This window comes from Sus scrofa, chromosome 17 (assembly GCF_054392235.1).
Source record: "Sus scrofa isolate SSC_HxYL_T2T_F1_AM1 chromosome 17, Sscrofa_HxYL_maternal_Yorkshire_Landrace_v2.0, whole genome shotgun sequence".
Classification (NCBI taxonomy): Eukaryota; Metazoa; Chordata; class Mammalia; order Artiodactyla; family Suidae; genus Sus; species Sus scrofa.
This window is the reverse complement of record NC_139399.1, coordinates 51871752-51894018: the sequence shown is the minus strand read 5'-3', so window position 1 is coordinate 51894018 and position 22267 is coordinate 51871752. Positions and strand designations below refer to the sequence as shown.

The 22267-nt window shown below is 43.0% G+C and overlaps 1 protein-coding gene across 25 annotated transcripts in view; it reads left to right on the top strand.

The window, feature by feature from the left end:
- Positions 1-22267, top strand: part of CHD6 (chromodomain helicase DNA binding protein 6) — a 216833-nt gene that overhangs the window by 68074 nt on the left and 126492 nt on the right. For 16 of the 25 annotated variants that reach the window (XR_014832359.1, XR_014832360.1, XM_085003939.1 and 13 more), the window contains 2 exons: positions 1549-1605; positions 16478-16998. Coding sequence is in view for 16 of the 25 variants with exons in the window: in XM_085003934.1 (XP_084860060.1) it covers positions 1573-1605; positions 16478-16998 (554 nt within the window). In the remaining 9 variants the exon portion in view is untranslated. Of the gene's footprint in view, positions 1-1548; positions 1606-11261; positions 11346-16477; positions 16999-22267 lie in introns of all 25 variants that reach the window. The other 9 variants (XR_014832358.1, XR_014832357.1, XM_085003926.1 and 6 more) reach the window with 1 other exon arrangement.

The following is a 22267-nucleotide window of genomic DNA, read 5'->3' as shown; positions in this document are numbered from 1 at the left end:
GCGATAAAGGAGGTAAACTTGTGCTAACATAATTTACCTGGAACTGACTCCACTATAGTGAAGATTAGGGGTAAAATTCTTTGAACTGCCCTGATTTAGAGCCTTTTCCTGACCATTTATCAGGAATTTATGGTTTTCTTGAGGTGAATAATTGTTCCATCAAATGCTAGTCCTCACACTGATCCTTAGAAGCATCATTTATTGACCTGACTTTCCCTTTTCCTGATTTGGCTGGTTCTCCTCTGCCCTCCTCTGCTTCCCCCTTGGTCTAGGCCCTACCTGAGCCCACTCTGCAGCTTGTTACTTCCTTGGATGCTATGCTTTTTGCAAGCCGCAATATCCTGGTAGCATATTCTGGTCTTTTTATTTTTATTATTTTTTTAATAGAAAATGCTTCTGATTTGTGGAGGGGGAAAAAAAAACCCTAAACCGACAGTCCTTCATTTTTCTCAGTTGCATCAAACACACCATGAGCTCACTTAGAAGATGGGACTGGCAGCCCGCTTTAAAGTTCTGCTTAATGCTACACATCACGTTCATTTGGATATGAGAAGTAATTATGAACATAAGGATAATTGTGCACCTCTGGGACAGTTTCTTGAGGGGTGATGGTCTGCAGCTCTGTGGGGTGTCCGGGAGATCAAAGGAAACGGTAAATATGAGGTGGCATCTGCATCCAGGCTCAGTCCAGAAGCCAGGATTCTGTTCCGAGTGGGGAAGGTGTCTGTAAATGATGACGGTGAGACTTGGTGATTCAGGCAGCCCCAGAATCCAGGTTTCCTAAAATAGGTTCTTTCTGTTCCCTAGGATGCATCAGTGTACGTCCAGACTTCTCAAGCCATTGATGAGAAAAAGTTCATTGTCATAGGGTCATTTTGGTTGAGGTGGGCATGGGGCTTAAGTCCTGGGTTCATACAGTAGAATCATTTAAAAAATCATATGAAATATCAGAACAGGATTTCTTTTGTTAAATAAAAATGCACATGGTTTACAAAACATCAAGTAAGGTAGGACAGCATATGATGAAATGTAAGAGGGCCCTGCCCTGTCGCACACCAACTCCTCCCTCCTTCAAGAGAACAACTTGTAACTCATTTAGCTCTCTTGTTTATTGTGTATATTTCTCTTTCTTGATTTCTCAATTGTAGATGTTGCTTCTTGATTTCCTCCTAAAAGACATGAGGGCTTTACTTATTTCCAGCCGCTCTCCACCCCTCTCGGTATAGTCATGTCAATACTTTTGGTTCCTCCTTTAGTTTCCTTTGTAATTTAATATACCAGCATCTTTTATAACTTGTTTAATCTACTCAGACGGTATTTTTTGACTCCACATCTCTGGAGCAATAAAGTAGGGTTTGGGGTAGGAGTAGGTAGGTTAGGGCTACATTTAAGGTTTTGGGTGTTGTTGGGCTCGAAGACTGCTTGTTGTAAATGTTTTCTGGAAATCATCCTCTGTGTTTTCCTCACGTGTCACAGCTCATCCTGAGGTCATCTAAAATGCTTTATTTTGAATTTTACCGTAATGTTTGCCTTTTTTATGTTTTACAGAAATAAAATAATTGCCTTCAATAGATGATAATGAAAATACAGAAGAAAGAGAAGCAGGTAAGTGATCACATATCTTTTAAGTGAATGTATCCAGCATTCACTGGGGCTCCCTCTCTTTTTTTTTTGCTTTTTAGGGCTGCACTTGGTGCATTTGGAGGTTCCCAGGCTAGCAGTCAAATCAGAGCTGAAACCACAGGTCTGTACCACAGCCATAGCAACTCGGGATCCGAGCTTCATCTTTGACCTACACCGCAGCTCATGTCAATTCTGGATCCTTAATCCACTGAGCAAGGCCAGGGATGGAACCCGCATCCTCATAGTTCCTAGTCGGGTTCGTTACCACTGAGCCACAACAGGAACTCCACTGGTGCTTTTTTAACAAGAGGAGATGCTGGCAGTTTTGACTTCTCTCTTAGCCTCTGGTAGTTACTTTGCTGTCTCTTTTTCCCATTCTCCCCGTGGTAACTGAGAGCTCTGTTCTGAATGACTTTAATATGTGAATTTTTACTATGCTCAAATCAGCTCCATTTGAGAATAAATGTAATGAAGACGGTAAGTCATAATGTTGCTCAAAATTAGCTATATGAAAGGATGTGTTTCCTTCCTTGGGATAGCTTTCCAAGTTTTTATAAAGTGAGATGTGATCACTTCTTTATAGTATTTATCATTTATAGTTTTCATATATATGTATTACTTACAGTATTTGTCATTTGGGATGTTTGGATAAGCTAAAATCATTCTCTTATAGGATTCTTATTTCTCCTACAGAAACTAGTGAACTAATTGGAGGGATGTGAACATCAACTATTTGGCATTTGGTTTTCTAAAGAGGGGGAGTTTGATAAAACCATATGATCTTTGTGACCCATCCCACCAAGATCTTTTTCCTTAGTTGGTACTTCTGTGTTCCAGGTGGTACGTAAGCACAGGAACCCAGAGGCCCCAGCCAGTATGGCCCAGGGAGATGCGATGGGAGGATCTGCCTCTGTCCCTTGGAAACAGGCTGTCTGTGCCGGGCTGGTTTTCCTTTTACAGAATCGAATGACAGCCTGGTAACTGGGGAGATGTGAATCCTTCCCCTTCATTGGGACCCCGTGCAAGAGGTTGGGTGGGACCAGCCGCTTTACTCTCTGCTTCTGTAGAGCCCCGAGTAGTTGGATATGGGCTGACCTAGGGATATGGTTACAGGGATGACTCTGTTCTGACCCTAGTGGATAGGTTCTTTTGAAACCAAAACCAAGACAACCTGTTTGGAGAAATAATTGACTCAGCTGAGTCAGGCCAGGGATTGAGGCCAGCTGCTGCCAATTTTTATAAGACAATCAGTGACTAAATGCTGTCTCCTCACTGATTTCTTCCTGTCCTGGCTCTATAGAGTCATCAGCTAGTAGACAAACACTTTAGAGCGTGCCTTTCTGTCTGCCAGGATTTTTTCCTAGGGATATACTCAGACAAGTGTGCAGAAGCTCTTGTGCCAAACAGTTAGCCAATTTGTGAATGCGGAGGAAGAGTTCTTAGAGGAAATTAAAAATGCTACTCTAGTGAACACACAAGTGCTAAGAAAGTACGGCAGTCTTACTGCTGATGTGGAGAAAGTTTGAGTGGTCTGAATGGACGATCAGACCAGCTACAACATTCCCTTAAGCCAGAGCCTAATCCAGAGCAAGGCCCTAACTCTCTTCAGTTCTATGAAGGCTGAGAGAGGTGAGGAAAGTAGAGAAGAAAAGTTCGAAACTAGCAGAGATTGGTTCATGAGGTTGAAGGAAAAAAGCCATCTCCATAACATCAAAGTACAGGGTGAAGCAGCAGGTGTTGATGTAGTTATCAGAAGGTCCTGCTAAGACAGTTAAGGAACGTGACTGCACTAAGCAACAGATTTTCAGTGTAGACGAAACAGCCTTCTATTGGAAAAATGCCATCTGGGGCTTTAATAGCCAGAGAGGAGAAGTCCGTGTCTGGCTTCAAAGTTTCAAAAGACAGGCTCGTTCTCTTGTTAGGGACTAATGCAGCAGGTGACTTTAAGTTGAAGCCATTACTTGTGTATCATTGCCTAAATCCCCAGATCCTTAGGAATTTTGCTAAATCTACTCTGCTTGTGCCATAACAATGAAAAAATAAAGCCTGAATGACAGCACATCTATTTACAACATGGTTTACTGAGTATTTAAGCCCAGTGTTGAGGCCTTCTGCTCAGAGAAAAAGATTTTCCTTCAAAATATTACTGCTCATTGACAGTGCACCTAAGAGCTTTGATGGAGATGGGAGGTACAATGAGATTAATGTTGTTTTCATGCCTGCTGACATAGCATCCATTCTGCAACCCATGGATCGAAGAGTAATTTTGACTTTCAGGTCTTATTATTTAGGAAATACATCTCGTAAAGCTATAGCTGCCATAGATAGTGATTCCTCTGATGAATCGGGCCAGGTAAATTGAAAGCCTTCTGGAAAGGATTTACCATTCTGGATGCCAGGAGGAACATTGATGATTCATGGGAAGAGGTCAGATTGTCAACGTTAACGACCACATCTGCAGAAGTGACAAGAGAATTAAAATTAGAAGTGGGACTGAATTGCTGCAACCTCATGATAAAACTTGAACAGATGAGAAGTTGCTTCTTATGGATGGGCAACGAAAGTGGTTTCTTGAGATGGAATCTGCTCCTGGTAAAGACGCTGTGAAGATGGTTAAAATGACAACAAAGGATTTAGAATATTAATAAACTTAGGTGATAAAGTGGCAGCAGGCTTTGAGAGGATTGATTCCAGTTTTGAAAGAAGTTCTGCCGTGGATAAAATGCTATCCAACAGCATTGCATGCTACAGAAAATTGTTTGTGAAAGGAAGAGTCAGTCATACGATATGGTAAAACTTCATTATTGTCTTGTTTTAAGAAATTGCCACAGTCGTACCAGCCTCAGCAACCAGCACCCTGATCCATCAGCAGCTGTCAATATCAAGGTGAAACCCTTCACCAGCAAAAAGATAATGACTCACTGAAGGTTAACGTGATGCTTAGCAGTTTTTAGCAATAAAGTGGTTATTTATTTATTTACTTATTGGCCATACCTGTGGCACACGGAAGGTCCTGGGGCAGGGATTATATCCGAACTATATCGGATCCATAACCCAATGTGCTGGCCTGGGGAGCAAACCCTTGCCGCCACAGAGACAATGCTGGATCCTTAAACCCTATGCCGCAGCAGGAACTCTAGCAATAGAGTGATTTTAATTATGTAGATTGTTTTTTTAGACATAATGCTGTCACATACTTAACAGGCGGCAATATAGTGTAAACATAACTGTTATATGTACCGGGAAACCAAAAAATTTGTGTGACTCGCTTTATTTGTGTGACTTTGCCTTATTGTGGTGGTCTGGAACTGAACCTGCGGTATCTTTGAGGTATGGCTGTAGCACATCCACCTAGTGGAAAATGGAGCTGCTGTTAAAAACAGCTGTTAGGTTTCTTTCTTTGAAGATTTTACTGCTTCACATTAAGACCTTTGGTATGTCAGCTAGCTGTTACGTAGCCTCAGTCAGATGGATTTTCATTTAGACGTCATAGTAAATGTTGATGAACAGGCCAGTGGTTGTATTTAGAAGCTGATATTAGATATGGTGGAGGAGCGTGTTAATTAAGTGGAGCCACTCTCAGGAGGAGTTGATCCTGCTTCTCTTACAGGTCCTGGTGATGGGCTGTAGTGATGACTGAACCTCAGGAAGTTGCAGAGCATGGAAATAGAAAATAACCTTCATGCTAAAGTAGTCCACAGGCTCTAAAACCTATCTTTGGACACGCCTTAACATATTTTTGTTTTCATTGTTGTCCTAAGTCATTTTTTTGTTCCTAAACATATACTTTTGAGAGAGGCCAGAGCAAAGTGACCAGGATGATAATGGAACGTTTACTCATTTTCTGTGAGATGGGATAGATGTAACTAGGATTACGTGGCCTAAAGAAGAGAGAATTTAAAAGCATCCCATGGCAAAGAGGGTATCCGTGTCTGTTACTGGACGTGTGGGTGAGAATGGGCATGTGTGGAGAGTTACAGGCAGATAGGCTTTAGTGCCATCTCAAGAAGACCATCCTGAAAAGCTGAGCTGCCCAGCCATGGTCCCCATCCCTAGGAGAGACTGGAGAGCTGTTTGCTGTGTGTTAGGGACCCAAAGATGGGAGTTCGGGCTAGGTGACCTCAGAGATCCATCCTGACCAGAGCATTTATTTATGTTATTTGTAGGTCAGTACCAAAATAAATAGTATTATAAGTAGGTATAATTTTCAACTAATATGTTACATAATAATTGTGTATTTCAGCTCATGTTACTGACTTATCCAATATATCACTAGCTGAGACATACAGAATGATTTTTTTTTAAATTTTTTATGGAACTAAGCTGCTAAGTTTTATTTATTTATTTATTTATTTGCCTTTTTTTAGGGCAACACCCATGGCATATGGAAGTTCCCAGGCAAGGGGTTGAATCAGAGCTACAACTGCTAGCCTACATCACGGCCACAGCAACGCCAGATCTGAGCCCCATCTGCCACCTACACCATAGCTGACAGCAATGCTGGATCCTTAATCCACTGAGCGAGGCCAGGGATCACACCCACATCCTCATGGATCCTAGTTGGGTTTGTTACCACTGAGCCATGAAGGGAACTCCTAAGCTGCTAATTTTCAAATTCTGTGAATAAAGTGGCTCTGAGTCTGTTCTACATGTAGAAAACAGTGGACTAAAGACAACTGCTTTTAAACAGTGAATAGAATTGCCTCGTCTCCTGTCCTGCCCAGAGGGGTCTGGGAAGCTCTGGGGACCAGGCCTCTGGGGTAGCATCAAAGTGGCAACAGAAGATCAAGGATCTGTGACATTTGGCAAGTGACGGTGTGACTCTGGAGAACTGCCTTCCTCTCTCCAACTTTGATTCACTCTCGGGAAGACTAGCCCCAAACTAGTACTCTGAGTGTTATGAAAAAAAGCGGAAGTAACAGCAGTGAACTTCTCTCTGCTTTTGATGTGGTTTATAGTTTTCTCATTAACTCACTGTCTGGCTCCTCGGTTAGCCCATCCCTTTACTATGGATATAGTTTTGGATAAATTTTATACATTTTGGGAAACTACATGATGCTTAGTGACGAAGGATCCAGAGTTCTCATTTTGCGAGGAAAAGAGGAAATACAGTACTTAATGCCTACAAAAGGTGTTCTTGGGGTCGTAATTGTAGGACCTCTGGTAGCTGCCAAGTCCATGTGTGATCTTCATTAACCCTTATCTCAGGAACCTTCTGGGAAAGTTGAAAAGTCTTACAGATCACTTATTTAGTCTTAGGTTTTCTGTTAGATTGTTTGATTCCTCATGTAGTCTCTTATTCTGATCTGGGGAACAGATGGATTTATAAAGAAATGGATGCAAGAGAAAAAGTTGGTGAGTTAAAGATTTTCTGAGGAAAGGTTGGGGAGATACAGTGCTCTTGGGAAATGGATAATGGAAATAAAGTTGAGATGGTAAGAGATTCTTGCTAATTCTTATTTCTGAGTTTGGTGAACCAGTGGGGCAGTATCAGGAAGTAGTCAAAAGTAGTGGCACTTGAAACCAGGAGTCACACCTGGGTTCAAATCTTAGCTCTAGTACTCACTAGCTGTGTGACTTTGGGTGAGTTATTTAACCTCTCTGAGCTACTCTATAAAATAGAGTTGTAATTAGAACCATAATAATGTAATTCGAACCATAATAACTCAGAGTTGTTTTGAGACATAATTCATTTAAGAAACTTAGTACATTGTCCAATAGTTATTAATAAAATCAGCTATTATTATCATTGCTGAAATCTATTTTATCTTTCAAATATCAAAACAATTCCTTGTACTCAGGGTAGCTGTGACTGAAAGGTCAAGATATATAAAACGCATCATTCCCTATCCACTTAGATAGTATTCCTAACTCCAGGCCATAGTCTTGCTGGGCCTTGGTATGTGGCAATGCCAGTGGTCAGAGTTCACTTCATTTCTGGGCTCAGGGGCTCTGGTAGCCCAAGATTACAGTAAAATTACAGGTGGGCAGTTCGCACTGTGGTGCAGTGGGTTAAGAATCCTACTGAAGTGGCTCAGGTGCCTGTAGAGGTGAGGGTTCAATCCTCTGCCCAGTGCAATGGGTTAAAGGATCTGGTGTTGCCACACGACTGTGCGTAGGTTCAGCCCCTGGCCTGGGAACTTCCATATGCTGTTTGTGTGGCCATAACATTTTTTTTTTTTTAAGGAGTTCCTGCTGTGGCTTAGCGAGTTAAGGACCTGACATTGTGAACATGTGGGTTCAATCCCCGGCCTTGCTCAGTGGGTTAAGATCTGGCATTGATGCAAGCTGTGATATAGGTTGCAGATGTGGCTCAGATCCAGCGTTGCTATCGCTGTGGTGTAGGCTGGCAGCTGCAGCTCCAATTCATCCCCTGGCCTGGGAACTTCCATATGCTGTAGGTGTGGCTGTAAAAAGAAAAGAAAATATTACAGGTGGGTGAGGAAGGAAGAGGTAGGAAAAATAGGTTTATTTTTGTTGATCTACTTGGCTTAGAAGATACCACAGAAACATTCTTGAAGAGGTCTCTTCTAGCCTTGGTTGGAAGGAAAAAACATCATTCTACTTTGGCAGATTACAGAATTGAATCACTTTGAGCTTTTGGTTTGCCCAAGGCCATAATTGTTTAGGAATAAAACTTGTAGTTTCTAGGAACAGCACTTGTTAACAAACAGGCACTTATTAAGTTTTCCTTCTCTCCTTCTAACTCTTTGTGGTCAGCATCAAGATTTAATTATCTACCTGCCCCCACTTTTTGTTACTGCCTGGAGTTAACTAGGTTTGGGTTGACTTTGTGTAAAACTCTTGAAATGTGTTAAGAGAAAACCCCACCCCTCCCACCCTGTTTTAAATGCAAAAATATGAGACTAGAGGTGGGGACTGGGAAGGACAGAGTCAGGGACTTTGGAGTAGAGGGTTTTGCAGAAATTACAACGCCAAATCTGTTGGTCACTCTTCAGTCCTTAACTGACCTACTCCTCAGCGACACTTGACCGCTGTGATCATTCTGTCCTAAATGCTCTCATCCTCAGGTTTCTGTGAAGCCACACTTATCTTTTCCCTCCTATATCACTGATTTACTGCTCCTTTTTGTCCTCTCTGTACATTCTCAAGATCTCCTGGGGATCTTGAATTTTAGTTTTCCTCAGATAGGTCCTGTTTCCTCGTCTCTCTTTATCACTCCCCCTGAGCAGTCTAATTTATTCTTGTCGACATTCCCCTTGGAAATATCCAAGAGCTTTCTGGACCCCTCTGCCTGGCTCTACTTTAGATGCCTAAGGTTTCTACCTTAGATATTGGAAACTGAACTCTTCTCCTGGTGCTTAGGAGCTGTGACGAGGTGATGAGCTACATCAGCATCAGAATACGTGCTTTATCACCCAAAGCATGGGACTCAAGGATTGAATAGGCTGAATGCAGGACCCCCCCACCCCCCACCAAAAAAACCCCGCAGAGGACACAGACACACACACACACAGACACACACACACACACAGACACACACAGACACACACACACACACACACACACACACACACACACACGCTTTCTCTCTTTGCTGACAGTGTTCCTGTCCCTTCTCAGATGAGTCTTGCTCACTCAGCACAATTCTTTTTGCCAAACAAATGAGTCCCAGTGCAGTTGCATTATAATAAATGCAAGGATATGTGGGGTTTCTGTCTTTAGTATATACCATAGTTAAGAAATATTCTTTCAGAAGAAAGAAAAGGTGTAGTTTCTGGTAGCCTAGTGGTTAAGGACTTGACATTGTCACTGCTGTGGCTCAGGTTGGATTCCTTGCCTGGGAACTTCTTTATGCCATGGGTGTGCCCCCAAAAAAAAGAGAGAAGGTGAAAAAACTAAGATAATTTTAACTGGAAAATAACCTTGCCACCTGAATGTCCACAGACCAAGTCATTCATAGTGATTACTCATTCATTCAACTCATTCAGAGCGATTACTTGTTTTATGTTTTCATTTTGATTAACAAAGACAGGTCTCAAACTTGGATAAGCTTTTCTACTTTTTTGTGTTTAGCTGATTTCTTGATGTGAAGTATGTCTATAGTAGAACTCTTTCCCCTCCCTGCTGGAGAAGGTGGAAGGCTGTAGTGCAGGAGCTCACTGGGCTGCTCACTGCTGGCTTGAAATTGGAGGAAGCACTTCTGGGTGAAGGGTGTGCAATGCCTTTCCAGCCCTAGGGTAGTGTATACTCCTTGCCCTGCATCTAGTCAAATACAACTGGTGCCAGTGCCTCTCATATCTGCCTTTGATTCCCAAATCCTGATGAGCAGGTCATACCTGGCAAGCAACTTTTCCTGTGCACTATTAAAGTCTGTAAATTTCTTCTATTACATCTATGTGAAAAGTTTTCTGTGACAAGTATTAGGAAAGTAATATTCTCATTACTGAAAATTTAGATGTCTATTTAATTAAAAAAATTAAAAAACCCAAATTTGCACAGCTTCAAGTGATTAATAATATTTTGTTTATTTTCTTTTTCTTTTTCTTTTTTTTTGTCTTTTTGTTGTTGTTGTTGTTGTTGCTATTTCTTGGGCCGCTCCCGCGGCATATGGAGGTTCCCAGGCTAGGGGTTGAATCGGAGCTGCAGCCACCGGCCTACGCCAGAGCCACAGCAACGCGGGATCCGAGCCGCGTCTGCAACCTACACCACAGCTCATGGCAACGCCGGATCGTTAACCCACTGAGCAAGGGCAGGGACCGAACCCGCAACCTCATGGTTCCTAGTCGGATTCGTTAACCACTGCGCCACGACGGGAACTCCTGTTTATTTTCTTTCATTCTTCCATACGCAGGTATTCGTTGTCATTTTTGTTTACATATACAATTTTGTAGACTTCTTTTTTCTCTCTTGCTCTCTCTTTTATTTTTTATTTATTTATTTTTTTTGCTTTTTAAGGGCCGCACCCATGGCATATGGAGGTTCCCAGGCTAGGGGTCAAATTGGAGCTACAGCTGCCAGCCTACACCACAGCCACAGCAACGTAGGATCCACACTGAGTCTGTGACCAACACCACAGCTCACAGCAACACCGGATCATCAACCCACTGAACAAGGCCAGGGATCGAACCTGCATACTCATGGATACTAGTTGGATTCTATAGTTTCTGCTATACCATGATGGGAACTCCCTTTTTTCTCTTTTCATTTCATTTCATCCAATAACTGAGATTGAGTTTCACTGTAAGCCACAGAGATGGTGGGGAATACCTCAGAGTTATTGCCTTGTGAAGCTTGACCTCTAATCATGGGGAACAGGAAAAAACAAATGAATAATTTTGAGAAAGTTTTGAAGAAAAGAAGTGAAAGTTGCCCGCCGTCTAATCTCTCAGGCATAATGATGTTTATTATCTGATATGTTTCCTAATTTTATTTTAAAAAGCTAATGTTGATATAACATTTTTAAACAAACAAAAATGGGATTAGCTCATAGGTTTTCTTTTTCTTTACTTTCCCTCAGGTTGGGACACTTTAAATGTCAGCTAAAACTTTGTGTAGTAATGGTTGTGTAGTATTATTCTGTGTAATGGATGTGACATTAATTTAAGCATTTTCCTAAAGATTGACAAATAGGATATTTTACAGGTTTTTTTTTTTTTTTTTCTTTTCTTTTTAAGGCGGCATCTGTGGCATGTGTAAATGCCCAGGCTAAGGGTCCAAGTGGAGCTACAGCTGCCGGTCTACACCACAGCCACAGCAAGGTGGGATCCCAGCCTCGTCTGCTACCTACACCACAGCTCCTGGCAACATCAGACCACCAACCCTGTGAACAAGGCTAGGGATCAGACCTGCATCCTCATGGATACTAGTCAGATTCGTTTTCCACTGAGCCACAGCAGGGACTCCAGATATTTTATAGTTTTTTTCTCTGTTAAGAAGAAATATGGGAAGATCCTGTGTGGCATGGTGGGTTAAGGATCCAGTGTTGCTATAGCTGTGGTGCAGGTTCCAGTTGTGGCTCGAGTTCAGTTCCTGGCCTGAGAACTTACACATGTTGCAGGTGTGGCCAAAACAAACCAAAAAACCCTCAAATCTGTATCTGATACTCTTATGCGTAAACCTGTGGAGTACCTAAATGTTTCCTTAGTTTATGTTCAGAAAGAAAAAGGCTCACTTTAAAAGTGTATCCCAGGAGTGCCTGTCGTGTCTCAGCAGAGACAATCCAACTAGTATCCATGAGGATGCAGGTTCAATCCCTGGCCTCGCTTAGTGGGTCAGTGATCTGCCATTGCCATGAGCTGTGGTGTAGGTCACAAACATGGGTCAGATCCTGTGCGTGGTGGCTGTGGCTGTGGCGCAGGCCTACAGCTGCAGCTCCAATTTGACCCCTGGCCTGGGAATTTCCATATGCTTTGGGTGTGGCCCTAAAAAAGCAAAAGAAAAAATGTATCCTAAATTTAAATTTTAGTATTATTGCTGTGCTTCCCTGCAAAAATACTTTTTGTTGTTGTTGTTTTTAGGGCCGCAGAAAGTTCCCAGATGGGGTCAAATTCGAGCTGCAGCTGCCAGCCTACGTCAGAGCCACAGCAACATGGGGTCCAAGCTGCATTGCAACCTATACCATAGCTCATGGTAACGCCCGACCTTTAACCCACCCAGTGGGGCCAGGGATTGAACCTGCATCCTCATGGACACTAGTCGGGATCGTTTCCACTGAGCCACAACAGGAATTCCCAAAAAGACTTTTAAAAATTGACGTTCCTGCCAGCAACATATGAGATGACCCTTTTCAGTACATTCTTAAGTTGAATTTTTAAAAATTGAGATGTAATTCACATTCTGTAAAGTTAACTTTTTTTTTTAAACGGCCACACCTGCAGCATATGGAAGTTCCCAGGCTAGGTGTTGAATTGGAGCTTCAGCTGCAGGCCTAAGCCACAGCCACAGTAACACTGGATTGGAGCCGCATCTGCAACCTACACCGAAGCTTGCAGCAACACTGGATTCTTAACCCACTGAATGAGGCCAGGGGTTAAACTGCATCCTCAGTTAGACAATGTCGGGTCCTTAACCTGTTGCGCCCCAAGGGCAGCTCCACATCCACATTTGTAAAGCATGCCATTTAGTCATTTTAGTTTACTCACAAGCTTATGTAAAGATTACCTCTGTCTGATTCTAGAACATTTTTGTCACCCTCAAAAGGAGCCTTATGCCCATCTTCAGATATTATGTTTTTTCCTTCTTCAGCCCCTGACAACCACTACCCTACTTCTGTCTCTATGGATTTGCCTGTTTTTTGGCATTTCATATAAATGGAATTATACAATAAATGGTCTTTTGTGCCTGGCTTCTCTCACTTAGCATAATTTTTTCAACGTCTTTCCATTTTGTAGCTTTGATTTTCTTAAGTCTATTTTGACTTTTAAGTACTTGAGTGATTCTTAGGGGGATAATACAAGTTTGTCCTTGGACCTCTGTTTGGGAGTTGATGACCTAGGACGTGATCTTTCTGTTAGTTCCTAAATCCTTTACAACTGACCTGGAATCTGTTTATCTAGATTCAGATCTTTAAGTGTCTTTTCTATGAATATTGCAGATTGATAATTTCATTTTGTTGTATTTTATTTTATTTTTGTCTTTTTTTTAGGGCCACACCCATGGCATATGGAGGTTCCCAGGCTGGGGTCACATCGAAGCTGTAGCTGCTGGCCTACACCACAGCCACAGCAACGCCAGATCTGAGCCACATCTGCGACCTACACCAGAGCTCATGGCAGTGCTTGATCCTTAACCCACTGAGTGAGGCCAGGAATCAAACCTGCGTCCTCACAGATGCTAGTCAGATTCGTTTCCACTGAACCACGACGGGAACTTCTAGATTGATAATTTTCAATCACAGAAATGTGTTTTATTACTGACAGTGCCACTTATGAGTTAACATTGTTGCATGTCTCTGTTCTTCTGTTCTTGAATGCTTGTCTGAATTTAAATTGTCCATGTATTAATGTAAAATGTTGTGACCACGGTCCATCATCTGTAGATTATTTCTTTTAGGGCCATTTTCAAAGCATAATTTAATATTCTTCTTGGAAGAGGCTGAAACAAAGACTTTATTTAGACTCTTTGCCTTTTTCTTCAGTTGACCTTGAGACACATAGAAAAAAATATTTTTTGTCTTGTATTTTTAATCCTCTGCAGGTATCTTTTCCAAGCTCCTAACAATGTACCTTAAAAGTAAAAACATTTCTGGTGAATTATTGACTTCCTTGATTATAATTTTATATTTTTGGTTACTTGCCCCTTTTCAGCACTGTCTGAATGTGCTGAGTTTCTTGGGTTTCCCTTCTCCCTGGAAAAATATCTGGACAAATTGCTTTCTCTCTATAAACCCCTACATCTCTGAACAGGTTATTTTGTGTGTAAAATGAGAGGTTCTGTAAAATACATGAATACCATTTTCATGTATTTCATTGATTTAGACAACTATCTAGGATTCTTGAGAATTGAATTACTGGGACATCAGGGGGTTGTATGTTTAGCTTTATGAAGAGCTGCCTGACCTTTTCTGAAAGCCTTTGAGTGTGCCATCACATTTAGTGTTTCTAACCAAGTGTAATCATGCTGGTCTGGTGGCATGGTTCCCTGAGATGTCATAAAATGCTGCCTTAGCTCTGGGGCCAGAGGGTTCAGATCCGGGTTCCTCTGCTCACTAGTTATGTGGCCTTGGGCATGTCACTTAACATCCGTAATCTTCCATTTCTCCATATGCAGAACAGGCATCATTGCTCTAAGCTTGCAGGATTGTTGAAAAGGTTATAGCTGTCATGCAACATGCCTGGCATAATTCCCTGTACCTCCATTTGATGTGTTCCTCTAACTGTTAGCTGCTGTTATTGTATTGCCTAATGATTGACTCTCCAGTTACCAGCACCTACTTGAGTTACCTGCTCAGCTTTTTGGAGAGCCCTGTCCTTCAGAGCAAAGACTTGGACATGAGGTATAAGTTGAAGAGAGGGTCTTGCCTTCACCTACAGAGAGCTGCCCTGGTGGAATGAGGTCTTCAGTGTGTTGTCTTGTAAAACCTCTTTAATAAACAAACCTGTGTCTCTTGCTTTTTCAGGGTGTTCATTCTTGCATGCTAAGCAAAAAGTTGTTCTCTGAGGGCTAAGTATCCCTAGCACAGAGTTAAGTCCTGTCCCAAGGATGGTTATGTGCTCACGGGATCCGAGCTTTAGCTGGATACCTGTTAAGTACCAGTGGGTTTCTTGTTGCCCTTTCTTTTCTTTTATCTTTTTATTGTGGTAGAAAACGCATAATACAAAATTTACCACCTTAACCATTTTCTTGTATTTCATTGATTTAAATTTGTTTTAAGTTAACTTACCTCCTCTTTTTCCTAAGCCATCTCAGGTACTCAATCAGCAATGAGGTAGTCAAACTGATTTTTTTTCTCTTCCCCAAAGTAGTAAGTCCTGCCAGAATGACCAGTTCCCTCTGAATTTAGGCTTGTTCATGAGGCTAGACTTTATTTATGATTAAAAATCCCAATGAATCTTCCTTTTCTTCCATCTTTTTCCCCTGGGATTCTCAATGTTATGTTTGGGAGTATCTGACTGGGAAAGGGAACTGGGAAAAACAGAAGGGAACTACGCAGCTGAATTTTGCTTTCTCCGTCACTCCCAGGGCGGGCCAGGAAGTCTGAGCAGAGGTTGGGTAACCAGAACACCAGAGGGGAACCATACCACCTGGCCATTGTCTGTGCCCCTCAGCACATGCCAGGCCTCTTAGTAGAGGAGCAGGCTGCTGACAGATGGGGCTGATCCTATCTAAGCTATCATCCAAAAGTGATTGTACCATCTTCCTGGAAAGCCTGCTTGTCTCTGCTAGGCTCTCCTTAAGTTATTTCTTTATTCCCTGAAACTAGTACCCACGTCATTATCAGGTTATTGGCAGCCTTAACTTGGTTATGAAGTGATTACTGTCCTTTGTGACACCAGACCTGAAAGTATAAGATACAATTTATGCTTCGGGGGGGATGTTTCCTTAAAAGTGGTCATACTGGGAGACTGTACCTTTACTTGATGGTGCTCTAAAACAGCTTTGAGATGTCCTTGTTAGGGTTGCCTTCAGCACCTGTGGTACTTTGTAAAAGCATCTGTCACAGGAAAGCGTCCTCCTGTATGTCAGTTGGTTTTTGCAAGTTAGTTGCTTTTTGCAAGGTTATCTGGTGCTGAATCTGGTACAAAGTTAGATGATCGTGTAGAAGAATCCTGTTTTTAGTTAAAAATAAAAGCGTTTTCTAATTGTCCAGATGTTCTTGTTAAAAATCAAACCAGCTGACTGTTGCTACTGCTTGATGATGTGTGAGAGTGAAGATTTGGGGAGATGAAGCAGCACATTGAGCCTGACCCTGCATCCTTATCACCCTGGTGACATCACCTTTATTCGTGAACAGACTGGAACAGTAATGTTTTTGTATCAGCATGAGAAATGCCATTCCGGGTCAGAACAGCGTGCCTAGGATTTGTGTCTGTTAGTGGTCTCTGAAAGTATTTTGTGGGGGACTGCTGTTGCCAGTTCTAGACATGGAGCTTTAAAAGATGTTTCATATTTCTGCACATGACATGGAAATCCTCCAGGTTTTTACATACAAATTTCCTGTATAACATACTCACAACCAGTTGGTCCGCAAGGGCCCTGCTCCACAAGGGCAAAGGCAAACATAAATAGTGTCCTTTTTGCCACCCTACGCCCATGGCCTCGCCCAGAAGGAAGAGCCACATTGCAGGTGCTCAGGAAATGTTGAACAAATCCGTGCATTCTAAGTTAATGTCATTGTTTGCGTGAAGCATGCAGCGGAAGAGTAACGTGCCTATCTCTCTCTCTTTTACAGTTGTCACATGTAAAAGTTCTGAGTCACTCCCCAATGTCTGATGCCTCTGTCACTTTTGACTACAAATCCCCCTCCCCGTGTGACCACAGCACTGATCAGGAGGAGAAAATCGAAGATGTGGCCAGTCACTGTCTGCCCCAGAAGGACCTGTACGCTGCTGCAGAGGATACTGAGGCCCTTTTCCCCAGGAAAACGACGTCCCATAACGGGTTGGAGGACAGTGGAGGAGGTGGCACTGGCGTGAAGAAGAAACGGAAGAAAAAGGATCCAGGAGAGCAAGAGGGGGCGGCAAAGGGAAGCAAGGACAGGGAGCCCAAGCCAAAGAGGAAGCGAGAACCTAGAGAGCCAAAGGAGCCCAGGAAGGCCAAGGAGCCCAGGAGGCCCAAGGAGCCCAAGGAGCCCAAGCAGAAGGACGGGATCAAGAAGGCACGGAAGCCCCGGGAGGCCTCGGGCCCCAAGGAGGCCAAAGAGAAGAGGAACAGCACAGACTCTGCAGTCCGGACGAAGTCCAGGAAGGCCAGGTGCGTCCCTTTCTTCCCACCCCAAGCCTGGGGCTCTGCCTCCACAGGGTGGCTGGCCTTGGCCTTGCTCCAGCTCCTGAACGTCACTTCACCACTCTCAGCCAAGATAAACCACTTTGTCACCTGGTGTGAGAAAGATAGCCTTAATTAACACTGTGCCTGCAACTTGTTGTCATCCCCTTTGGATTAAGAGGAATTAAAGTGTTAGCTCACACAGGTTGTAAGGAGGAAAGGGATGTCACGGTTGTGATTGGGGAACAGCAGCAGTGTAGACTGTCAGAGGAGAAAGGTGCTCTGTCCTGGGGTCGGTGCTAGGGTTTGGGAGAGCCGAGAGCACGTGCAGAGTTCCAGACAGAAAAGGGCTGCCAGCTTCCCTAGGGTCCGCACTCTCTAGTGCAGCCCGTTCTTGGTCTGTTTCTCTCCTTTGGTGTCTAACCCGATGCCCAGCACATCAGCAAGTGCTCAGGAAATGGTGAGTCAGTGAGACCAGAGTGACTGGTAGAGAAAGCAGAGGGCACGGGGGCAGATGTGCTGAGGGGTGATGTTGGGGGGCCTTGGCTAGAGAGCCTATCAGGATGCAAACCTACTCTTTATTCAGAGAATTCAGTATTTGTCTTTTGTATGCAAATGTAATGTTCTTCATTTTGTCTCTTTCTGAATTCTTCATGCAGAACATTGTATTTCAACTTTTTGAGGACATACGAAATATATATATATACACATATGACCTCTATATATTTAAGAGGAATTTAAGGAATTTAAGTTTCTAAAATTTAAGTGCAGAGGCAGAGTATAGGCCAGGAGCACCCATAAAGATACAGAGATTGCTGGGTATGCTAACGAAACAGAGTAACAGGGCTGCAGACCTGTGCAGGGTCAGGCATAGAGAAAGTCAGTTTTAAAGAGTGAAAGCATTTTAGGGAGTTCCCTGGTGGCCCAGGAGTTAAGGGCTTGGCATTGTCACTGCTGTTGTGTGGGTTTGATCCCTGGCCTGGGAACTTTCTGCATGCCACAGACGTGGCAAAAAAAAAAAAAAAAAGAAAGGAATAGGCAGGGTGAATTCTATGTCCTCCTTCAGGAAGGTAGAAGAAATAAATAATTTTTTAAAAAAAGAGAGAGCATTTTAGGTGGCGTGTGCCACAACTCCAAATTTATATTATGGTTCAGTTCATTTTCAGAAGGACAGTTTGTTGGGACCAGATGGATAATTTTCTAATCCAAGTTAAAACTTTTTACCTTGGATTAGAGGTTTGGGTGAGATCCCAGGAATGTAGTTCACAGAGGGTGGACATAAAATAACCTCCCCAGAAGGTCAAGAGAAGTAGGTAAAATCCAGAGTTCTGACTACTGAGCAGCTCACGGGCTGTTTTTCAATGAAACCAGTGTACACACACTGATCTCTCTGAGCGAGCTGGTAGCAGAGTAGAGTTTCTTTCTTCCGCCAGCAGCTTTCAGCTCCAAATTACTTTGGAGAAGCTGAAGTGGTTCCTCAGGGAGCAGTTATGTGTGAAAAGGGAGAACTGAGCATGAAATGGTGGAGTGACTTATTTCAGTTATTACAGGAAAAAAAGAAGGAACCTCAAGAATGGTGTTTTAGGAGTTCCTGTCATGGCTCAGTGGTAATGTACCTGACTAGTATCCAAGAGGACGCGGGTTCGTTCGATCCCTGGCCTTGCTCAGTGGGTTAAGGATCCGGCATTCCTGTGAGCTGTGTAGGTCGAAGACACAGCTCGGATCCTGCATTGCTGTGGTGGTGGTTTAGGCTGGCAGCTGTAGCTCCAATGCAACCCCTGGCCTTGGAACTTCCATAAGCCACGGGTGCAGCCCTAAAAAGTGGCCAAAAATAAATAAATAAATACATAAAGAATGGTGTTTTAGAATGAGTGCAGTTGGGGAGGGTCTGACAGCTCTAATAAGAAGTTTCTGTGTGTATAGAAGGCAGTAAAAAGTCATAGGTATGTGGACTTACTTTAGCCACGGGTCTCTGATGCTTACAATTTCATCAACTTCTTGAAGGAATTCATATTTACTTTGGGATATGAAACAAGACGATGGGTATACAGACATTGCAGTAGATTCCATCTGGAGGCACTGAGGAGGCAGTTCACCAAACAAGGTAGCAATGTTAAGGGAATGGACTGTGATCTAAATAGGCTGTGTGAAATAGAAGTGAGTTGGAAAAGTGCTTCTAAGTCCGTTAAACTTAGAAAGGAGACGTCAGAACTTGCTGAGGTTTACAAATCCAGGAGACACCCTCTGAAAGAATACTGACAGATGGGACCTGCTATCTCTTTGGAAATATGGATACAAGACTTTCAACTTACCTTGATTTGGGGGGTCTGTAAGATTGACTTGTTAACATCATGGAATTTTTCTGTGTAGCCCAGAGGGAGTTCTGGACTGGTGAGCCTTTCATTTCTTACCTTTACATGTTCATAAAATTGCTCTGGCTCCTTTAATTTGTAATTTCAGTGGTCAGCAGAAGGAGTTCTAGTTCTGAAAGGACATTAATTGATTAAAAAATATGTTGGTAATTAGATCTTGTTTTTTGTGCGCCTTGATTTACTTCTTGCAGATTGGCTTAAGTACATGTTTTGATTTGTGCCTTTATCGATTAGCTTCTGGATAACACTTCATGGTTACAGATGACTCTTGGGATGCTTGGATTATTGGAGGAGCTTCACAGCTGATTTAAAGGCTCCTGGTCTTTTCCTGCCTCAGTCCATCTTGCCAGCTCTGCCACCTGGCTAATCTTTGTGAAGCCCTGTTCTTATCTTATTGATGTTTGTAGCTGGTGGTAGTCAGTCACATCCACTCTTCCTCTCTCTCCATCCCAGATCAGCTGGGAAGTAGCCAGCAGAGACAGGATGCAGTTTCTAGCTTTATTACTGATAGATTGGATTGAAAGAACTTTGGCTGGCTTGTGGCCAGAATTGGGCCTCCTGTTACTCCATCAGTTGAGCTTATCCACCAGAACTGCAGGCATGACTCTGAAGCAGAGAGAGGACTCTGGGCCCTGGACGCTTCATTCCTTTTCCCAGTCTCACAGTCCTGTAGGTCCCCAGTCAGAGAAGTGAGAGGTGGTTTTAAAAAAGGAGGGGGGGCAAAAATACATTCCTATCAGTGTTCCGTCCTTGGGAGTAGGGAAACCTGAAGAAAAATGGGGGCCAGGAAAATGGGATTCCTTCTAATGCTTCATACTGCTTTGACATTTCTGATTGTTCCTGCTGCTCCAGGACAAAATCCAGACTTCTTTTTCTGTTGGCCTTCTTTTTCCCTGGCCTCACTCAGTGGGTTAAGGATCTGACATTGCCATGAGCTGTGGTATAGGTCGCAGACGCGGCTCAGATCCTTCATTGCTGTGGCTGTGGCATAGACCGGCAGCAACAGCTCCGAACGGACCCCTAGCCTGGGAACCTCCATATGCCGCGGGTGTGGCCCTAAAAAGACAAAAAAGACAAAAAAAAAAAAAAACAAAAACCTGAAACACACAAATAACTCTTACTGTTAAATAACAGGTAGTTTTAATTAAATATTTTATTTTTATAAAATTAAATTAATGAAATCTTCAAGGTAACTTGTTCAAGGCACTAAGCCAATGAGCAGCACTATCAGGATCTGACTCCAGGCTCACCTGACTGTAAAACCCAGTTTTTCTTCCCACAGCTTAATACTTCTTTATACCTTGTTGGGGAAGGTCAGGAATGAAAAACGGTGGGGTAGATTCCAATGTCAGAGAAATTGGCATTTTATTTTTAGGAAACAGCCTCTCTTCTAAAGAATTTCAGTTTATATACTCCGTAGTATCTTCACAGGGACTAAGTCTGCCCCAACTTTTTCCTATGCCGTTGCTCTTTGCGTTTGAGACAGCAGATAGCTAATTGAACACAATTTCCCCTTCTAAGCATGTGACAGAGTCTAGCAACTTTTCCTTTTCAAGGATGATATTAATAGTGACAAATAGTTGCTTACTGCTTAGGGGATAAAAATTCAAAACACCCAATTAGGAGAAGGCCTTTAAAAAAAAAAAAAAAAAAAAAGCTACCCTCTCTTCCTTTCCCTCCAGACTGTCTTGGACTATGAGTTTATTTTTTTTTTTTTTTTTGTCTTTTTATGGCCACTCCCATGGCATATGGAGGTTCCCAGGGTAGGGGTCTAATCTGAGCTGTATCTGCTGGCGTACACCACAGCCATAGCAACACAGGATCTGAGCCGTGCCTGCAACCTACACCATAGCTCATGGCTGTGCCAGATCCTTAACCCACTGAGCTAGGCTAGGGATCAAACCTGCATCCTCATGGAGCCACAACGGGAACTCTAGGAGTGTGAGTTCATTAGTTCACTCCTTTATTATATAAAACTTAAGCAAGAAGACTTCTCTAGGAACCCAAGTTAGGCTGTCATTTCCCTGACTCTGAAATTTAAATTTTACTTAGCATAGTTTATTTGCTTTAATTGTTTTTTAATTATAGTACTTTTTCCCAACGAGGACGGGGCCGCTGGCAGTAAGACATGCACAGACGTGCAGACATGTACAGACCTTTACATACGTGGACACCTGCAGTGCACGTAGCTACAGCGAGGGTTTCAGAGAGGTCGGCAGGTGCCAGATATGGAGGGTCATGTAATGCTGATAAGGACTTTGGGGAAATGCTTTGGTGTTAGAAAGGCACTGGGTAAGTTCCTCAGGGAGCCCAACCTTTTACCAGTTGAGAAAGAAAGTTCAGATGCTTCTCTGTGCTTGTGAATTTTGTATTTCTTTCTTGAACTAGCCTTCGGTAGAAGTCAGCTTCATGGCATTAAAGCATGGCTTGGTGAGCAGGAAAGACGAGCCATTCCAGGTGTATGAGGCCATCAGGTGCCCTTACTCCATATCCAGGGAGCATCTGAGGGGTGGGTTAATGGCCTTTTGGGTTGCCTTTTCTCAAACTGGGCGCTAAGCATTTTGACTGAGCTGGAGCTGGACCCTGACTCAAGGCAGTGTCTTGAGTGTTGGTGTTCATGTTGTTGTTGAGGGCAGAGCATAAGTTTTAGAATTTCCACACATACCAGAACAGTTTATATTTGCTCTCAAACGGGAAGAAATTAATCAGCATGCTAGCCTAAGTCGAGGGCTGACTGCCTGGATCTCTGCTTCTTGAACTTGGCTGTGTCTGAGCAATTACCTGGACAGCGTGTTAGAGAAGTTGAGCCCCTGACCATCCCCAGAGAGAAGGATTTATTAGGTCCAGGGTGGAGCCCAGGGAACTGTAGTCCAAAAGCTGGCCAA